General features: G+C 41.1%; 1 protein-coding gene across 1 annotated transcript in view; it reads left to right on the top strand.

Moving 5' to 3' along the window:
- LOC126470323 (dedicator of cytokinesis protein 7) overlaps positions 1 to 21218 on the top strand; it is a 283560-nt gene that overhangs the window by 187606 nt on the left and 74736 nt on the right. Inside the window, exons 26-28 of the mRNA XM_050098105.1 lie at positions 7797 to 7923; positions 8242 to 8435; positions 20870 to 21004. Of these exons, the coding sequence (XP_049954062.1) occupies positions 7797 to 7923; positions 8242 to 8435; positions 20870 to 21004 (456 nt within the window). The remainder of the gene's footprint in view (positions 1 to 7796; positions 7924 to 8241; positions 8436 to 20869; positions 21005 to 21218) is intronic.

Genomic DNA, 21218 nt, shown 5'->3' with positions numbered 1-21218 from the left:
GGGGACAAAAACTAACCAAAAAGGAATAAACAAACAGGAAAATGATTTAATAATGAACCGGGAGAGATACATGAGTTCTTGTACTCCTCATGTTCCTGTCTTCTGCCTATGAGAAGAAGCCTTCCTCTCAACCTGAGGCTGTAAATGTGTGTTGTTGTGACAGTGTCATTGCGTCTAAGTATCATGATGATGTAGTGACTACTGCTTGATAGGCACAACTCGGATCGTGTCATCAGTGTGCATGGTTCACACAGCTTCTGCCTACACAGCTAACTTATATTCAACAATGGAGTTTTTGCTGCACTTTGCTTGCAGCGGTATTGTAGGGTACCAAAAGTTGGCAAGTGGGTGCTGAAGAAAATATGCTATTTGACTGAAGGATTCTGATTTTTGCCAGTTTCTGCCAACTGAAGGGTGGAGTGAAACTGTGTATGCTAGAAAGTTTCAAAGTATGAGATACGATAGTAACTGAAATGGGTAACAGGTCTCACATATGACAAGTCATTTTATCTCACTTTAATTTACTGCTGGGAACACCATAAATGAGAGCTCTGTATCTTATTCTGAAAGAATACACAGTAGAATTTGGTACATGTCATCTGATGAGTATTCATCATAGTACCTCAAACTGCTGCTTAGCATAAAAAAAAACCCATGCACGCTCCACGAGCACTCTGCTACCCAAGTAGCTGCTTCCTTTATGTAGTGCACACCTGATCTTTCAATGGGAGACCTATAATTCTCCACCTGATAACACAGGTCCAGAAACCTGAAGCCAAGACTGTCACAGGATTGACAAAGCCTTTGGTTGAGACCCTCCTCTCCACTAATCTATCTTGTGTAACTCGAATCACATCTGTATACAGTAACTACTGCACCCTGTATCTGTTTGTGTTCACCCTCTACAATTTTTATCCCCCAACACTTTCTTCCATTACTAAATTTATGATTTCTTGATGCTTCAAGATTTTTAGTAAAATCTACAGTGAAGGTCATACAGACTAACACATTTCATCTGGAAAAACCAAATTTTACAACACACGTAAGAGTTGGCAGTAATTACAGTTGCCAGTAATTACAGTTGCCAGTTTAATTGTAATAGCTTTTTATAATTGTAGTAACACTGTTCACGTTTACGTCGCACTTCACTTAGCGTAGACCGGGACTGTGTCCTAGGCATGCACGATGTTAACTGTGTGCACGGCCCGTGCTGCCGGAGTTGTTCTTGTTGTTGTTGCGATCTTTCTGGTGGCTACTGCACTCCTCCTCCTTCGGGGGGTGAAGCCACTGTGATCCACTGCGTCGGAAGGTGGAGCGCCGGGCAGGAGCGATGACCTCCACATCCATTAGATGGCCGGAGTTGAGGGGATCTGCCAACCCTCGAGCCGGAACCTTCGAATGCGGCTGGAAGTGACCCACACGAAGAGGCCCCCGTCGTCCCACAACCGGGGCCCGGGACAGAACGGGCGACAAGCTGTCGAACTCCGGATCCTGTTCCACCTTGGGAGGGGCAAGACCCAGTGGTGGGGACGAAGGGGAAGGGACGACCACAGGTGAACCAGCCTCCTGAGAAACCGGGCCTGCTAGGGGGGCCGGCTCTCACTGGGGCATCTCAAACGATGGCTATGCCGGTGCTGGAGCTACTGGAGGCTGCCAAGGCTGAGAACCATCACAGTGCGGCAGAGTCACAGCGGGGAGAGGAGGTAACGTCCACTGTGAAACCAACACAGGTGCCGGCAATGGGGAAGCCGGTGTCCGAGAGGGCGGAGGGTGGGTGCCCAAACGTGGACGTAGCTGATTTTGGTGACGACATACCACCCGGTCCCCCGCCTGCAAGGTATAGAGCCGGCGGCCATTTCGGCGCAGGACCACCGCCGGTATCCAACGTGGATTGCGACCAAACTCACGGGCCCAGACCGACATACCCAGTGGAAAGCCAGGTACTCCGTTTTGTGAAGACTGCCGAGGACCAGGCCGGAGGAGGTGCAGCAGAGTCCTAGGTTGCACCCATGGAGGAGCTCTGCGGGGCTGCGTTGTCCCATTGGTGTCGTCCGGTATGCCGTCAAGAAAAACGTCGATGCTTCCTCCGCAGGAAATTCGTGCACATACTTTTTCATCTGCGTCTTAAATATGCGCACCATGCGCTCGGCTTCCCCATTCGATTGTGGATGGAAGGGGGGAGAGCAAACGTGCCGAATACCGAAGCGCCTACAAAAATCCTGGAAGGTCTGCGAAATAAACTGCGGTCCATTGTCCGAGACTAGGGTGATTGGCAGACCTTCCACATAAAAGATTTTTGCTAGTGCCTGGATTGCAACTTCTGAAGTGGTTGAGGAGCAGCGAACCACATATGGGAATCGGGAATAAGCATCAATGACAATGAGCCAAAAGCCATTGAGAAACGGGCCCGCAAAATCGATGTGAACACGTTCCCATGCTTGGGTTGCCAGCGGCCATGAAGAGAACGCTGCCCTGGGAGATGCTTGTTGACTCGCACACTGGGAACAGGCGGCCACCAAGTGCTCAATTTCTCTGTCAATACCGGGCCAGTACACATGTCTGTGTGCCAAGGTTTTAGTACGGGAAACACCCCAGTGCCCCGCATGTAATAACGTGAGGACCTCCCTTCGTAAACTTGCGGGAACAACCACGCGAGGAGCTGTATCATCGGTAGCCAGAAGGAGAACTCCTTCCAAGACCAAGAGGCGGTCCCGTAGAAGAAAATAATTACGAAGAGGGTCCGAGGCTTGGCCCGGAGGGCGGGATGACCACCCCTGCTGAATGAGGCGAACTACTTGCCGGATCGGGTCAGCTGCCGTTTCCCTGGCGACTCGAGAACTAGTGATCGGGAAGCCATCAACCGCTTGGCGGGACGCCACATTCAAATGAAAACACATAATCTCCTCGCGATTGAACGTAGGATCCGGGCCCACCGGAAGACGGGAAACAGCGTCGGCATTGGCATGCTGTCCTGTAGGGTGAAAATGAATTTCATAATGGTACTTAGAGAGGAACAAGGCCCAGCGCTGTAGTCTGTGGGCCGCCCTATCCGGAATCTGAGAGGCGGGGCCAAATAACGATATTAACGGCTTATGGTCAGTGATTAACTGAAACTTCGTGCCATACAAGAAAGGGTGAAACTTGGTAACAGCGTAGACAATGGCCAAAGCCTCTTTTTCCACCTGGGAGTAATGGGCCTGCGTGGGACTAAGCGTTTTAGACGCAAACGCCAGTGGTTGCTCAGAAGCATCTGCGTTGCGATGGGCCAGGACCGCCCCCACCCCATACTGTGAAGCATCTGTAGCCAGGACCAACGGCTTATGGGGATCAAAAGTAACCAAACAAGAGGCTGACATGAGGAGGCCCTTCAACGAGGTGAACGCTCGCTCGCATGCAGGCGACCAATCAAAAGGAACACCCTTGTGCAGAAGGCAGTACAGGGGGTGGGCTATAGTGGAAGCCCTGGGAATGAACTGGTGGTAATAGGCTATCTTGCCTAAAAAAGCTTGTAACTCTTTCAGCGAAGCGGGCCAAGGAAGGTTGATGATACCTTGGACCAAACTTCCTAGTGGCTGGATGCCGTGCCGAGAGATGGTGTAGCCCACATACTCAATGGACGGTTGGAAGAAGGTTGACGTATGCAGGTTGCAACGCAAGCCCACAGACCTGAATTTGAGAAAGAGGGTGCGAAGGTTGTGCAAGTGTTCCTTCGTGCTGCGGCCTGTGACAATTATGTCATCCAGGTAATTAATACAATGAGGGTTTGTCGACGTGACATGCTCAAGATAATGCTGGAATATCGCCGGGGCACTGGATATTCCAAAGGCCAACCGCTGGTATTGGTAAAAGCCAAACGGGGTGTTGACGACCGCCAGCCGTTTGGAGTCCTCATCAAGTGGTATCTGATGATAAGCCTCCGACAGATCGATTTTCGAAAACTATTGGCCTCCCGCCACGGCGGAGAACAATTCATCAGCACGAGGCAAAGGATAGGTGTCCACCACCATTTGGGAATTAATGGTGGCCTTGAAATCGCCACAAAGACGTAATTTTCCCGAGGGCTTCCTTACAATAACGAGGGGCGAAGCCCACTCACTGCAAGAAATGGGAAGAACAACCCCTAGGGCTGTCAGCCGGTCTAGCTCTTCCTTTACCTGAGGTTGGAGAGCCATGGGGATCTGCCTCGCGTGTAGAAAATGCGGGCGAGCCAACGCCTTCAACGTTAAGTGAGCTTCAAAATCTGAAACATGCCCCAGGCCCTCCTCAAAAATATCGCGAAAGTCTGAGATCAAAGATTCCAATGATTGATAGGGAACGTCTTCGGAGACCAACTGTATGGTGTCAGCGATAGAAAAACCGAAAGCTTGAAAGGCATCCAGGCCAAAAAGGTTAGCGGAGCTCGCATCACTGACAACAATAAAAGTAATAGGCCGAGTGACTGATTTGTAAGTCACGTCGGTAGTGAATTGACCCAGTAGGGGAATGAACTGTTTACCATAACCGCGTAGATGCCGGTAAACTGGCGCCAATGGGGGCGATCCAAGGTCGGAATAAGTTTGTGCATTCAACAACGAAACTGCCGCGCCTGTATCTACTTGCAGTTGTAACCGGCGCGACCGAACCGACACCTCCATAAAGAGTTTGCGTGCCGATGCGTCGGGAGCCTGGCCCAATGAAACTTCCTGAATGTCAACGTCCATATCCTCTGTACCTGCTTCCTTCAATTCTTTTGAGGCTGAGCGGCAAACTTTAGCAATGTGACATTTTTTATTACATTTGCGACAAACTACCCAACGCTGGGGGCACTCCGACCGATCATGATGTATATAGCACGACGCACAGGACGTCAACAGGGGCCGGCGGCCGGAATTCTGTTTACGCGCCGTGTGGGAACGGCCGGATTGTACCGCTCGCACGTCGTCCACCCCGGGCACAGTGGACGCGGCCGCGCCGCCCTGAACCTCCGCGACATCGCACCACGCTTCCAGCTGTTGACCTGCTGTGTGAGAGACTTCATATGATTGAGCAATGGACAGGACTTCCTCGAGGGAAGGGTCTTCTAACTGCAGAGCCCGTTGCCGGACCTCCCTATCAGGGGCCGAACGAACAATGACGTCGTGTACCATAACGTGGGCATACGACTCTCGCGACTGCTCCATGACAAAATGACACTTGCGACTAAGACCGTGCAGGGTAGCGGCCCACGCCCGGTAAGATTGATGGGGCTGTTTCTTGCATTGATAGAACTCGACCCTAGCCGCCACAACATGCGTGCGGCGGCGATAATATGAAGACAGCAATGAACACAATGTGTCAAAGACAAGGACGAGGGTTCCTGCAACGGCGCTAGCTGCCGCAAAACTTGATACAGCGAGGGAGATATCCAAGACAAGAAGAGAGCACGACATACCTCCGCATTGGCAACATGAAACGCCTGGAAATGCTGCCGAAGGCGATGTTCATATGCGTCCCAATCCTCCGCCGTCTCGTCATACGGGGGAAAGGGAGGAGGGATCTGCGCCGGAGCAGACGGCGTGGAGGGCAACGCCGGAAGCACTTGTTTCATGGTGGCCATGAGCTCCGTCTGCTGCGCAACCAAAACCCGCACCAAATCCTCCATGCCGTGGAGAAGCTGCGAAACCGGAACGACGACGCAACACGCGAATGAACATCCCTACTCGTCGCCAATTGTGTAGTAACACTGTTCACGTTTACGTCGCACTTCACTTAGCGTAGACCGGGACTGTGTCCTAGGCATGCCCGATGTTAACTGTGTGCATGGCCCGTGCTGCCAGAGTTGTTGTTGTTGTTGTTATGCCGGCAGAGGTCGCGTCCGAATTCTCGCGTGCCCTCTGGTGGACGGGACTCTACTTGCGGCAACTACCGTGCGTGACGCGCTGTGCCAATGTGCGCCTCCCGCGATCTTTCTGGTGGCTACTGCAATAATCATCATATTATGTGAATAAGTCCGTAGTAACCATAGCCTAGCAAATATGCCTTAATGAAAACAGATAGACTAACCTTATGCTGCTGAGTGAGGAGGTGGAATAGCTAGTTATTCATGTGGATTCAGTTATGATAAGTGCCCTTAATAAAAGATTTATTTGTCTATTAAATTATGAACAGTTGTTTATGAGCCATGAATGATGGGTCACAACAAAGTTTATATTTGAATAAATTTACTATTTTTGTAAGGTGAAACATGATAATGGAGTAGTTCCTTTGAAATAGACATGGCCGATTTCATTTCCCATTCTTCCTAATCTGAGCATGTTCTCCGTCTCTAAGGCCCATATTACACTGTCAAAGATGTTTGACAAATCTCTTACATAAGCGAGGACAATGCCCTAACTTAAATATATAAAAAACTTAATGTAAATATCTTCAAAAATCCATATTATTTTCATTTAGCAAACAGAGAAAGTAGAAGATATGTATTTCATTAGTTAAAAACTGTGTCTACTGCCTTAAAAATATTGGTTTATTAGGACCTAAACAGATCCAATTAATTCCTGTAAATATATACTGTAAAACAGACGTAATTTTAGCAGAGAGTACAGAATGTCTGAGTAATATTCCAGTAAAACTGACATCCTGATTTGACCGGAGATGTCACAACCAGTTTCTTTGATTTAAAGGAGTTTTTCAAATGGGCATATAAGTAATTGAAGATGTCTTTGTGATACAAGGTGATCAAAATAAAACTGACCAAAAATTATTTCTGGAATTTCATGACAATGCAGTCTCAACAACAAAGAGATCACCCAAGAACAAGTGCATCTGTGTTTTCAGCAAGTTGGAACAACTGCACATGCAGCCTTCACATGAGTTCATGAGGTGTTTGATGAGGAGAGGAGAGGGCAGTCAGCAAAGGCAGTAAACTCTCCTGTTCTCTAAATCACCTGAATGACCTTCAAGAGCACCTGATTTTTTTCCTTGTGATTTTTATCTGGGTGGAAAATTGAAGGATTAGGTATACTTAAATAACAGCCACTTTCTCAGAGAGCTACAACAGAACACTGAAAATTCTATTGCTGTCATACCTTAGACTGAGCCACTGTATGTATGTTACAGTTTTGTGAATCATACAGAGTGCTGCAATACCATCAACAGTGGTCATTTCCTGTAAAGAGCAGTTATGTAATTCATTAACTTGGGGGTTTTTATTTTCTGTCAGATTTCTAAAAAAATTATAGCCTAGTTTTATTTTGCCAACACTGTATTGCTTAATGCATAGTACTTATTTAGATAATTACCTCTTTCTGTTATGGATGTCTATACTCCTGATTTTAAGAAACTTCCACCATCTTTCACAGTCTCATTTTTTCCATTAGATCTCAAAACAAAACATTTAGTTCTAGGATTTAACTGACAAGTTTTGAGTGTTGCTCAATTACAGTTTAACTTTCTCTAGAGTATTGCCTATTACCTTACTTTACTCATTTATACATTTCTGTTATTTACTCTTTTCTGTACATATAGCATAATGTGCAAGAGTTTGCAGATTCAAGTCAGTTGCATTTTAGTAAATAGAAACAATACCACTGATGTTTTGTAACAGTATTAGAGAAGTAAAATTGCTACTCGCCATATAGCAGAGATGCTGAGTCACGATAGGCACAACAAAAAGCTATAATTGTGTGCTATCGCTGCTATATGGTGAGTAGCAATGTTCCTTCTCTAATATTGTTACATTCCATCCTGGATTTTCCATTGTTTGATTTCCACTGATGTTTTGACTTTATAAGTACAAGTCCCTATCTGTTTGCACTGTTTTACCCCATTCTATGTTTCAGGGCAAAAAAGCTATTAAAAGATTCTCACAACAAAGTTTTCGTAAAACAACTGACATCAAATCTCGCTTGGAAGATGTAATTCTAGGACAGGGGTCAGCACGAAGTGAAATGATAATGCGACGTAAAGGTATGCATTTATGTTGATAATAATAGAAAACTATGGAATTTTGTTCTCCCATATGTAAGTGTTTTGTTTATAGTTCCAGAAAAGTCTTTGTACACAGAGTATTCTATTTATCTGATGACTGCACAAGTGGCACTCTAGATAGCGGGCGGTGGGTGCTCCGTTGCCCAGCAAATCAGATGCAGTGCTGCCCATTCGACAGGCCTGCATGGCTCTGGTGGGTGGGTGGATGGCAACACACTCCCATTTGTGCGGTCATCAGGTAAATGGAACACCCTGTAGAATCATATATTAATGTAATTATTCTCCTTGTCCATGCAGAGAAGAATCCTCCAGCTTCTCCTGGTTGGCCAGGTGATCGATTACGATGGCGCAAAGAACAAATGGCATACCGTCCCACTGCAGAACAGCCAGAACGACCAAGGGCTGAAGTTGAGACAGATGCTCATATAGAAGGAAATCTGGCCACTGAGGTCAGCTTTGTTATTCTAGATACATTGGAGCAAATTGTTCAGGTGCGTACTAAATATCAGCACAATAATTGTATCCCTCTTATTTGTTAAAAAGTCAGCCTGAAATAGTTGGAGGTTGTTTAGGTTGCTGAAACATGTTTTCACTGGAAGTTCTTTTTACTGGTTTTTTAGCTTTTTAAATATGTTCAACTTTCACTACAATTATGTGATTTGATGTGAACTCCATCTTTATTTGTGCTGATTTTCTCACTGACAAGGAAAGGTTCCCAGGGATTGGATTAACTTTTGGAAACCATATATATAGTGCTGTATTTTAGACTCCCAGGTATCACACCTTGGATCCATCAGTCAGAGTGAACCCTCATTTGTGAGTAACCAGTAAAAAAATGTTTTTTTGAAATTTAACAGGATGCTCTAGGGCAGGGGTGGGCAGGAATCCTGCATGTGTGTGGTGCACTTGCATGCGTGCAGTTAACAGGTGTTCTGCGTGCACACAGGGGCAAGCTAGCCACCCGCTTCTCTCCCCTCCCCACCATACTGTCTCTCCACTCCTTCGTCTGTAATGCGGTTTGTTTCCTAGCTTGCTTTACTGAATGAAGGAATAAGGGTAGTAGAAGTGCTTGAAAGAAATTATGGTTTGAAAGAGTGCCTTTTACCTACGATAGGTTTTATTTAATTATCACAGGTAGAGTTTACAGTACGTTTAATGTCTGGAACAAAATTTCTACATACAGACAAACGCAAACAGTTATGTAAATTTTCATCACTGATGTTTGCTCTTAACCGAGACTTATTAATTTTCATAACAGAAAAAAAATCTCTCACAATCGTATGTCGAGCCAAACACCGACATTATCTTCGCGGCTTCACGATGGAGACGAGGAAACACTTGCTGTGGAAAATCGTGATAAAAGTCTATTACACGTCTTGCCAAAAGGAGCTTGTCTCTCAGACGTGAATTACACTGTAGATCTATTAATTCCATTTGCAAATTGGGATGAATATCATCTACAGAAACAGCAAATGGTCTCGAGAACCATTCAAATGCTTGGGATAAATATGATATATCCCCAAATCGCTTGAGAAATTCCTCTTTTATTGCATTAAGTACGGAAACATATTCTTTGCAATTCTGTTCTCGCACAGTAGACAGAGTATGGAAATGGACTGTGTTTCCTGACGAGAGCTGTCTTTCCCACAGATCAAGCTTGCTAGTGAAAGCTTGCACCTTTTCAGCCATTTCACAAATTAGCTGATTCGCTCCTTGTAAACTTGTGTTCAGTGCATTCATGTGTCCCTTAATGTCCACTAAAAATGCAAGGGCGGCAACCCACTCTGGATCTTCTAACTTAGAGTCGTACCTTCCTTTGTCCTTTAAGAACTGATTTATTGGTATTCTCAGCTCAAAAAATCTTTTGAGTACATTACCGCGTCTAAGCCAGCGGACTTCACTGTGGTATGGTGTGTCACCGTACTCTTCCCCAATTTCAGCTAAGTATGCATGAAACTGTCTATGTGTAAGCCCGTGGCATCTTAAATAATTAACTACCCGAATAACCACTTACATGATGTCCCCCAGTTTTGCTGCTTTTACACAGAGTACTTCTTGGTGCAAAATACAGTGGATGCTGTACAATGATTCTTCTGTACGCTGTAGCTTTTTTCTGAGTAATCCAAGAAATCCCATTTGTTCCCCTTTCATTGCAGGTGCTCTGTCTGTCGTCACTGACACCAAACGTTCCCAGTTTAAGCCAGCTGAATCGACAGCTTCTTCAACGGCTTTTAGGATGTCTGCGCCGGTGGTCGTGCTTTTTAAAGATATCATATCTAAAAAATCCTCTGTTATGTGCAGAGCAGTGTCCACGCCGCAGACATAAATCACTAACTGCGCGGTGTCTGAAATATCTGTGGACTCATCAAGTGCGATAGAAAAAACAATAAACTCCTGCACTGCACTCCTTAATTGACGGTTACGTCACCTGCCATGGCACTTATACGACGACTTACAGTCCGCCGAGAAAGAGTGATAGCTCGAAACTGATTTGCATTCAGTGGGTAAAGTAAATCAGCAGCGTCATTGATGCACTCCTTTATAAACTCACCTTCAGCAAATGGTTTTCCAGTTCTCGCTATATTAAGCTCAATCTTATAACTTGCACATACCGCTGGGCTATCATTGTTGTCGTCCTGAAAAATTGAAAACAGTGCTCCATAAAATGTAAAATCAGTTAGATGAGAGACACGACGAAAGAAAGTCGCAGATCTCTCGTGACAACAGCAACTTACGTCAGATTCATCTAGTATCATCAGATCGCTCTTCTTAAGTTCAGTCAATTTCCCCATCCGCTCAGAATCCGACAGTAAATTGTACTCGTCCTTGTGAAATTTATTATAATGGCGTTCAATACTAAACTTCCGCTGACCAGCGAGAATACTGCCACATATTAAACATTTTGAATTTTCACGTTTTTGTACAAAGAAAAATTGATTCTCCCATTCCTTTTTAAAAGATAGCAAATCTCCACTTCTCCGTTTCCTTGATTCACTCTGCATTTTCCGATACTTCAAATACAACGTTCACTACGTAGTGGTCGCTTTGCATCAACGTCCGTAGCCTGTCGCCACTGCCCCATTCGACGATTGCACGCGAGCAGCACACGTGCAACGCTGTGCGCTCATGAGCCATGTGCAACGTTTGCCCGCCCCTGCTTTAGGGCTTAAAAACAATTTTACTATGCATAGTAGTGGTGTAACATAATGGATAAGGTACGCCCTGATTGCACATCAGGTTGTAGGTCCAATCCTGGTAGGTGCTTTGAAATTTTTTATTTTTAAATCTTTATCAAAATGACTTTTATAATTATTTTTATTCTGTTCATTGGCTGAAATGTAATTTTTTTAAATTTCTGATCCTTTGCTGCAGCATTTTCATTATTTTATTGACTTTTTTTGCTCTTATTTTTTTCCTATCTTCTTTTTTCATATGGACTCTGTTTATTTATTTTCATTTAGCTGTCATAATATTTAAAGATTTGAAATTTCTGGCATATAACAGTTAAAAACAAACAATGAAATAATTTATGTTGGTTGTGTAATTGTCAGAACTGTTTTTTGTTAAAAGATGTAAATTTTTTGTATTGTAATCATCACAAAAACATTTAAAATGTAAATTTTTATTGCACTATGAATAAAATAATTCTGATAATGATTGAAATGAAAAAAAGAGATTATAAAGTAAACATAATTGAGCCAAAATCAGGAATAGAAATAATGGATTCAATAACATGGACAAAATATAGGATGATAAAACTGAAGAAATGAAATCAAAGCTAATACATGTAAGTAATGAAAAACATTTGGATAAAGATTCCAAATAAAAGAAAATGATGGAAGAAAAAAATGAGAGCCAATGAAAAAGTTAATGCAGTGTTTAAAATGGTGTAACAAAGGATTAGAAATGAGAAGGGAAAAAAGAAAGAAAAAAATATTTAAACCAGTTCATTGAACAAAAATAATGATCAAAGTTATTTCAATAAAGATTTAAAAATAAAAAAGTTTCAAAGCACCTGATGGGAATTGAACCCAGCACCTTCTGCACGTCAGGAATATATCTTAACCACTACATTACACCACAGCTCTACGCAATACTAACATTTTAAGGCTCTAGAGCATCATGTGAAATTCTGAATTTTTTTTCATCGATTTCTCACAAATGGGGCCATACTTTGACGAATGGCTGCAGGGTGTGATACCTGGAACCCTAAGCTGCACCACCACATATGTGGTTTCAAAAAGTCAATTCCACCCTTGTGGATTTCTCCTTTTGAGATAATATTAGTAATATTTATCAAAATTTTTCATTTTTTAAAGGAACATGTGAAAGTGTACATCACACTTGATTCTTTTGAAAAACTACTTTTAATCTCTAAATTGGATACAAAAAGAGAACCGAAAAAGTCATTGGATACTATTGACTGGAAGGATAAGTTCCCTAAGATTGAGTGATAGCCATCTTATAGCAAGACTAGTAAATATGTAGAAATTCATTCTTAAACCAGGATTCTGAATAGTGTTGCCTTCTCAGTACAAATGTTTCATATCTTTCTTTTCCAGCATGGAACCAAAGAGGGACTTTTTTATGAAAGTACTAGGTTTCATCTGTATATGTTTCTACCATGCTATACCATATTTACTCGAATCTAAGCCGCACTTGAATCTAAGCTGCACATGAAAAATGAAACTCGAAACCAAGGAAAAAAAATTTTCCTAGATCTAAAGCCGCACCTGAAATTTGAGATTCGAAATTCAAGGGGAGAGAAAAGTTTTAGACCGCACCTCCAAATCGAAACAAGGTTGGTCCATTGTAACATGAGACACAATTTAGGTTGAATGGATGAAGATACAGCTACAGTAGTATGGTTTGAGTCGTAAGCTTAACAGTTAAGCTTTACCAAGTAGCCATTGCTATGTGTCAGGCACTCCGTCGGGTACCCTTACTTTTTCACATGCTTCGTCTGTTTGAACCGATTGCTTAGGTTCGTTGGTTTTGGGGAAGGAGACCAGACAGCGAGGTCATCGGTCTCATCGGATTATGGAAGGATGGGAAAGGAAGTCGGCCGTGCCCTTTGAAAGGAACCATCCCAGCATTTGCCTGGAGCGATTTAGGGAAATCACGGAAAACCTAAATCAGGATGGCTGGACGCAGGATTGAACCGTCGTCGTCCTGAATGAGAGTCCAGTGTCTAACCACTATGCCACCTCGCTCGAATTGATTGCTTATTTTGCTTTGATCTGATAAATGTCGTTCTCTTTGTTATAGGTGTTTACGTTACTCTAAGCTGAAAATGCATTATTGTACTGTGTCATGCATTGTTTGTCACATTCTGATAATGAGTGTTTACGACCTATCACCGCTCGCGGCATGGCTTGCTTTTGTGCTCGCTACCGCGGCTTACAATTAAAAAAAAAAAAAAAAAAGAAAAAAAAAAGAGGAATTGTCTCATAAGCGAAACAATGGCAAGAGACTGCTATTTGTTGCTACTTACACTGCTTTCTTTGATAATGATCAACAAGAACCAAAAAATAGACTGCATATGATAGAAGTTGTTCTGAACGAGAGTTTAGCGAAAAATTTTCTCCGTTTGAACATCTTTGCAGACACCTCTTTAGTACATTACATTCTGCACAGAAATTAGTCATTTCAGATTTATAAATCTAGTCAGTTGCCATGCTTCATCTCTGACTGTATCACTATTCAGCATAACACGAATATAAACATGACATGATATGTATATTCTTTTGCGTTTGCTGTTGTCTCACTCTAGTTTCGTAGTTTATTAGGCAGACAGGATTTAAATGAAATAGCAGCAAACATGAATGGCATAATGTTTACATTCTTCTACCTTTTCTTTTAATTTATTTACTGAGGCGGAGGTTTTGGCGCCAGTATTTATCTTTGTGACTGCAAAGCATGCCTTTGTAGCGCTACATATGTTCGACGGCAGAAGTTAGTTGTGGCAACACCTACCAACATTTTTCAGGACTTCCACTTACTTTGCACTCAATTCTAAGCCTCAGGCGGTTTTTTGGATTACAAAAACCGGAAAAAAGTGCACCTGAGATTCGAGTAAATATGGTAGTCACCATTTACTGATTGTGATTTTTAAATTGGTGTTTTCAGTGTTGATGGTTGGCGTTTTTGTCCTTTTTAGCTTACATGTTTGTGGTTATCAGTTTGAAAATTTTAAATGTATAATTGGAGACTTGGCTCTGATAACTTTCCTTTACCTGCTAGCTAACAGTGGACTAATAAATATTATTTACCATCATAGATGGAACAACATTGTCAGTTTCATATGTCTGATACAGTTGCAACAAAGTTCCAAAGTTCTCACAAGATTATATGCTTTAAGTATTGCCCTTTTGACATCTTCAACTCTTTTAAGTTCCTTGTGTGTCTACATGGGAGACATAATTTATTTGTCTTTGAGCATAGCATCTGATACCTCCCAGCCATGAAGTGACAGGCAGCTGCCCAAACTTTGGATAGTACGTTTGTTCTGCATATAGTTGTTTGATGTATGATCTCATGAGAGCTCCTCCTCCCTCCCCCCACCCCACACACACACACACACACACACACACACACACACACACACACACACACACTCACTCTGCTGGAGACATGTTAACAAAGTGCTACCATGATATGACTGTATTATCAGTATGTATGCTAAAGGTGATAGTTTGCTCAGCTGCACCTAGATTTTTCTATTAAAAATAATTACAATAATTTTGTGTATAGGTGTTTCATGGTATATGTAACTGATCATCATTTGCACATATTTACACCAAACTAAATAAATCAGATCAAAGCACTTTCTCCACAATCATTTAGACTAATTTCTGAGAGTGCAGATAACTTTCCTTTACCTGCTAGCTAACAGTGGACTAATAAATATTATTTACCATCATAGATGGAACAACATTGTCAGTTTCATATGTCTGATACAGTTGCAACAAAGTTCCAAAGTTCTCACAAGATTATATGCTTTAAGTATTGCCCTTTTGACATCTTCAACTCTTTTAAGTACCCATCATGTAACTTGTATTTTAAGAAGTTTTTTGTTAACCCTGGGAATCACAACACTTCCATACAAAAAAGCTGATATCTAATTTTAATAAGCCTCATCTGAACCCGAAGGCTGTTGTGAACACCACAATGTTTTCTCATGCATGGTCCTGTTGGAGGTGGTGTGCCATTGCCTCCTTCTGACCTTTGAATTGACTTACGCAGACAGTTATACGGGTATTTATAATTTGTAATTTTTTAATGCTATGGTAATATGTTATGTGTCCTTTAATGCAATATTTTTCTACTTCTCATTTGCATGAAGGCAGAATAAAGAGACCTTCAACATGTAAAAGATTTTTGGGTGAATTGGTAAGGAGACTCATTCTTTGTGTGCATAATGTTTGTCACCTGTGTAATGTAGATCGTTATCTGACAGACTATACATAGTTCATACACATAAACTGCTAACATATATTAAACCACAATGTAGAACAGAAAATCTATAAAGAAGTCAACAATCATGTTCAGCCCTTAAACAATGAATTTTGTCTAGACCACCAGTTATTTCATTACTAAGTTTTTCTTATGACTCATATTAATAACTGCATTCAGCATCAGATCTGTACACAAGAGGAACAAGTGCAAGAAGCATATCAATCTAAAATAGTATAGTATACAAGATTGGTAAGCTTATCATTTAATTTTCCTCATGGCTCATTTCTGCAGCTGCCTTAATTGGATCCCTTCACAAGAGCAGTAGGAGTAAGATAGTAAGGTGTCAAGTGCTAACCAGCCTAGTACATTGGACTATTTTAATTTGATCTGATACTTATATGTGTTCCTCTTGCGTACAGATCTGATAATGCCAACTAACAAAAAGTGTCATGGTTAGCAAAATAGTTGGGAGTATAGATAAAATTCTTTAAGTGCTAAACATGATCATTGACTTCTTGTCAGTGTGCACAAAAGCTAGACATGTTTCACCAGTCAAAAGACTCTTTGATAGAGGAGTAATACTTGTCAAATAAGAGGCATTGTTCATAAAATATTACATCATAGAGAGCATTCATGAAAGTCCTTACAAATAATACTTAGCCAATGTAGTACAACAGTGGTGAGAAGTTACTTGCTGCAGTATACAGATCCCATTTCCAGGGGCTTTAAAAGTGCACATTTTCCTCAGTCACAATTATGTTATCTTGGAAATATATAGGTTTCCACAGTGTTTTAGAGCTCAACTTACCACAAGACTACTTGTTTATTTTTTTAAATTACAGGCAGGGATAATGGTTGGTCAGTATTTGACTTCTGGATACAAAATTCCAGTACTGCCAATAAACACATTCATAATAGGAAAAAGCTATCCCTACCTTCAAGAACTATTATTTCCTTTAAGGAGGAAATAGGAATAGATGCTGGAAGGTTGGGCAACAGAAGAGAGTCACCCAGACTCCAAGTTGAGAGGAATCCTCTTATTGAGAAGATTAAGGAGAACAAAGGTGACTGGGGAGATGCCAAAGAATAAGAAGTCAAAGATTTTACATAAGTAAGCACTATGTCAGCGTTGGTCCAGAGTAGACAAGACAGAGTGAGAAGTAAATATCGACTGAGAAAAAGAGATTAGTGGTGGTATGAATAGTACAGTTAATAACTAATGGGGAAGCAGAATAGATGGGGTTGGGGGGGGGGGGGGGGGGGGAGAGACCAAAAAGATACAGGTGACATGAAGAAAAAAGACAAGAGAAAGGAAAAATTAAGAAAAAAGGTAAGAGAAAGGAAAAAATGAAGAAAAAAGAAATAGAGCATAATGTTGAATAAATAACCTGACACAACCAATGTAAAAAAAAGGGGGGGGGAGAGTTTATTAATGGAAGTTGAACTGAGGAGGGTAGTTTGATATGAAAAAATATTGGAGTAACAGGTAAATATCTCCAGAGTTCAATGAAACTAAAGTTGGGTGCAAGGAACCAAATAGCTCGTGTGGTGTACCAAACACTCAGGTCTTTTCAGGCATGCTGTAGAGCATTCTCAGTAACTGCGTACTGGGTGTCCCCAAGAAAACAGCATTTCTGTGTGCATTCCTATATTAATTTTGTTTAGTGGTGATCGTTCTTAAATGAAAGACTGTGAATCCATGCAAATTAGTAAATGACATGTCTAGTTTCTCAAGTAGCTCTGCCTTTTCTCTTTGGTTACCAATCTATTTCAGATTTAGTGATATGTTTTCATTGTTTGGCAATTTATTTTCATTCATTCTTTATGAGATTTCCTCATTTACCTTGTCTCCCTAATATTCACAACCAGTTGATATCTCTCAACCTGGGTCTGAATGACTTTCTCCTCCATCTCCACATACTGGTGTTGAGCTTGTGTCTGTTCTGATGCACCATGACTGGCCTCATTTAAACTCTTTTGTTAGGAGAGTTAATTTAGAGGTGGAACGGCTGCTTGGATCAGGTATGGGGTCTCACATTGGTGTGGTTTCTGTTGACTCTGTTAGCAGGTGGGACTATACTAGGCATTGCCTTCGCCTCAACGGGGAAGGGAAAACTCTCTGGGCTAATAGCAAATAACTTGGGGGGGGGGAGGGGGGGGGGGGAACACTGTCACAGTTGGTAAAGTACCAGTGGTTACAAGTGACAGAACAGCAGTTTTTTTAGGGTAGGGAGGGCAGAAACAAAAGATGTTCGGAGATGGGCTGAAAATGACATTCAGATTGATAAAACAGGCAGCCGGAAACCAAATTTTAGTGTACTCAGTTCATGCAGACAGCCTTAATTGAAACTACAGATACTCAAAAATTGACAGGAGGGTACGCTTAATGAGTTGCTTATTTGTATTTAAGAATTAGAGTTGAGCAAACCAGTTGAAATAATCTGCCCTTCTGAGCATCATGTGACCACTGGTATAGCTGTGTCAAATGTTACAGGATTCAAGATAGCTTCTTGCTTCTGTAGAGAAAATATGGAGAAAGGAGGAATTGCAACATTTGTCAGAAACTCTTTTGATTTAAAGAATGTTGATATTAATAAGTTTTGCTCAGAGCAGCACTTGGAAGCTTGTGCAACGGAAGTAGTATTTCGTAGTAAGTCCTTTATAATAGCAGGGATATATAGATCACCTTCAGGAAATTTTAATCTCTTCATAAAAAATCTGGAAGCTCTGTTGTCCCATCTCATGGTAAAAAAACAAGGAAATAATGGTTGCTGGTGATTTTAATGTGGATTTATTGAAAAGCTGTGTCATTGAACAATTATTGCAATCAGTAACACTGTCATTAAATTTAATTCCTACTGTGAACTTCGCATCTAGGCTATGCAAATGCTCTGAGACTGCTATTGATAAGACCTTTGTAGACAAATCTAGGGAAAAAAGTCATATCACAAAACCCCTAGTAAATGGGCTATCTGATCATGACATGCAGCATCTTGGGTTAAATGTTGAAACTTCTCAGGATAAAAAAATTGAGAAATTCAGGAAATTGCTCAAGTGGATAGATATTTATAATACTTCTAACTCAAATGGAAAATACAAAGCATCCATTAATAAAGTTACCTTCTCTTTTGAAAATTGTTTTCCCTTAAATGTAACTCAAATATCACAGAAGTCAAAACGTAAACCGTGGCATATACAAGGAAAAAAGATATCATGTGGGACAAAAAGGAGACTGTATCTACTATCTGGGAACAGCTCTGATGTTAGAATTGTAATGCATTACAAAGAATACTGCAAAATATTGAGGCAAGTAATCCAGAAATCGAAGCAGCTTTATTATGAGAAAACGATAATTTCATCAGGCAACAAAATAAAAACTGTATGGGATATAGTGGAGACAGAGACAGGAGGGGCCAAAAAGGGAAGAGAAACAGATAGCTCTAAAAATAAATGAGACTTTGGTAACAAATTCATGTAGTGTTGCAAACCTCTTAAAAGTTCACCAGCATTGTTGCGAAATGGTTAGAGTCTTATCTGTGTAACAGGAAACAAAGGGTGTCATTGCAAAATACCTGTGCAGTAAGCAGTCAGTCTTCATCTGATTGGGAAATAATTACATGTGGTGTTCCTCAAGGTTCCATCTAGGCTCCATTGCTTTTTCTTGTGTACATTAATGACCTCACGTCTGTTACATTGCCTGATGCTTAGTCTGTTTTGTTTGCAGATGATACAAACATTGCAATAAGTAGCAAGTCAAGTACAGATTTAGAAATGGCTGCTAATCAAATTTTCACTAACATTAATAAATGGTTTAATGCTAATTCACTGTAATTAAACTTTGAGAAAACCCACTATACGCAGTTCAGAACCTGTAAGAGATTTCCTTCCAGCATGTGTATAACATATGAAGACATGCACTTCAGTCCGGAACCGCACTGCTGCTACGGTTGCAGGTTCGAATCCTGCCTCGGGCATGGATGTGTGTGATGTCCTTAGGTTGGTTAGGTTTAAGTAGTTCTAAGTCTAGGGAACTGATGACCTCAGATGTTAAGTCCCATAGTGCTTAGAGCCATTTGAACCAATCATTCTATTATGTCATACAGGATCATATTCTCGGGTAACTAATCAAGCGGAGCAAAAGTTTTTAGGGCACAAAAGCTTGCGATAAGAATCATTTGTGATGTAAATTCAAGAATATCGTGTAGAAACCTGCTCGAGGAACTTTGTATTCTAACCACTGCTTCTCAGTATATTTATTCCGTAATAAAATTTGTTGCAAATATTAGATATCTATTTCCAACAAATAGCTCAATACATAGTATCAATACTAGGAATAAGAACAATCTTCATAAAGACCTAAAATCACTTATCTTGATCCAAAAGGGGTCCAATATTCAGGAACACACATTTTCAATAAATTACCAGCAACCATTAAAAAATTGGTTTCAGATAAAGCACGGTTTAAACAGAGTTTGAAAGACTTTTTGATAGGCAACTCCTTCTACTCTATAGATGAATATCTTAACAGAGACGGTTAAGCCAGCTTAAGTAAAAAGTCTGTTAGATTTCAGTTTCGACAGCACATGGTCACAACAGTCAGGATTAGATATTTTGTGTATGATAAATTTATTAATAGTGCATAACAATGTTTCATTCTGACAGCGTGTTAATTCTGTAAATATTAGCTGTTACAGTTTACCGCATTGCATTCACCTATTTCAACAATCTCCTGACAAATGTCCAGGGTAGTAAGTATTATATTCAAATGTTTTATGTTTTTATGTTATACTTTGTGGAATGTTCCGCACCCACGAAAATCATCTCATTTTTTGGGTCTGTGGGACGAAAACTGAATCTAAACTAATCTAATCTCAGTCTTCCCACACATATTTCTCTTTCCTCCCTGTTAAAACAACTTACTGTTCTGAAAGTTAGGGATAGTTGTGCCCCCCCCCCCCCCCCCCTCCCAATTGGCTGTACTATAGCTCGGGGCCTGTGGAAGGTAAATTTGGGCCTACCATTCTGTCTCCTTATAGTTTTACCAATTTCTCATGTGATTTCTCCTTTCAAGACAATTAACTGACAGTCTGTGTTTTTTAGACATGCTGTTTCTCTATTGGAAATTCTAACACATGCTATAATGTGGGTCATTCCATTCAGCAAAGCTTACAGAAGTGTCCATCACTAGTTATTCATAATTGATGAGATTTTAAACCCTATTATTTTTCTTGTAAATTACATTTCCTCAGATAAGAAAAATATTTGGTTAAACCATTACTGAGAACCCATGTCTGTTTTTCTTGTATGAAAGTGTGTTGTACTGCATTTTGTTATTAAATATGTATCATTTTCTGTATCAGTAGTATTTCTGTAATGACGAGGGGGGGGGGGGGGGGAGGGAGTTATGAGTTATTTTACCCATAAGTGTTCATAATACATCGACAGTCACAACTCAATTTCTTTTCAGGTTGCATCACAGACAGATAACTTGCAGGGACTACTTGGAGTGGTATTGAAAGTTTTGTTACATGCTCTCTCAAGAAATCAGAGCACTATAGTTCTTCAGAACATGTTTGCAACACAGAGGTCCCTTGTATTTAAGGTTAGTTAATAACAACAACTTGTCTTTGCATCATTATAAAATTATAACTATGTTTAAATTTTGTATTTTACTTCTCAACAATAATTTCCTGTAACATCATAAAAATGCAACTGATGTGTAGAGACTGCCTTTGATATTTTGTTTCAGTAGTACTTATGCCTTTGCAACAGATAAAATGCTAAAGAATGCTGAAACACACCATTGTGTCTTTAAG

Source organism: Schistocerca serialis, chromosome 3, assembly GCF_023864345.2.
Source record: "Schistocerca serialis cubense isolate TAMUIC-IGC-003099 chromosome 3, iqSchSeri2.2, whole genome shotgun sequence".
In the NCBI taxonomy this organism is placed as follows: domain Eukaryota; kingdom Metazoa; phylum Arthropoda; class Insecta; order Orthoptera; family Acrididae; genus Schistocerca; species Schistocerca serialis.
Note: the sequence above shows the minus strand (reverse complement) of the source record. Positions and strands in the feature narration are given on the sequence as shown.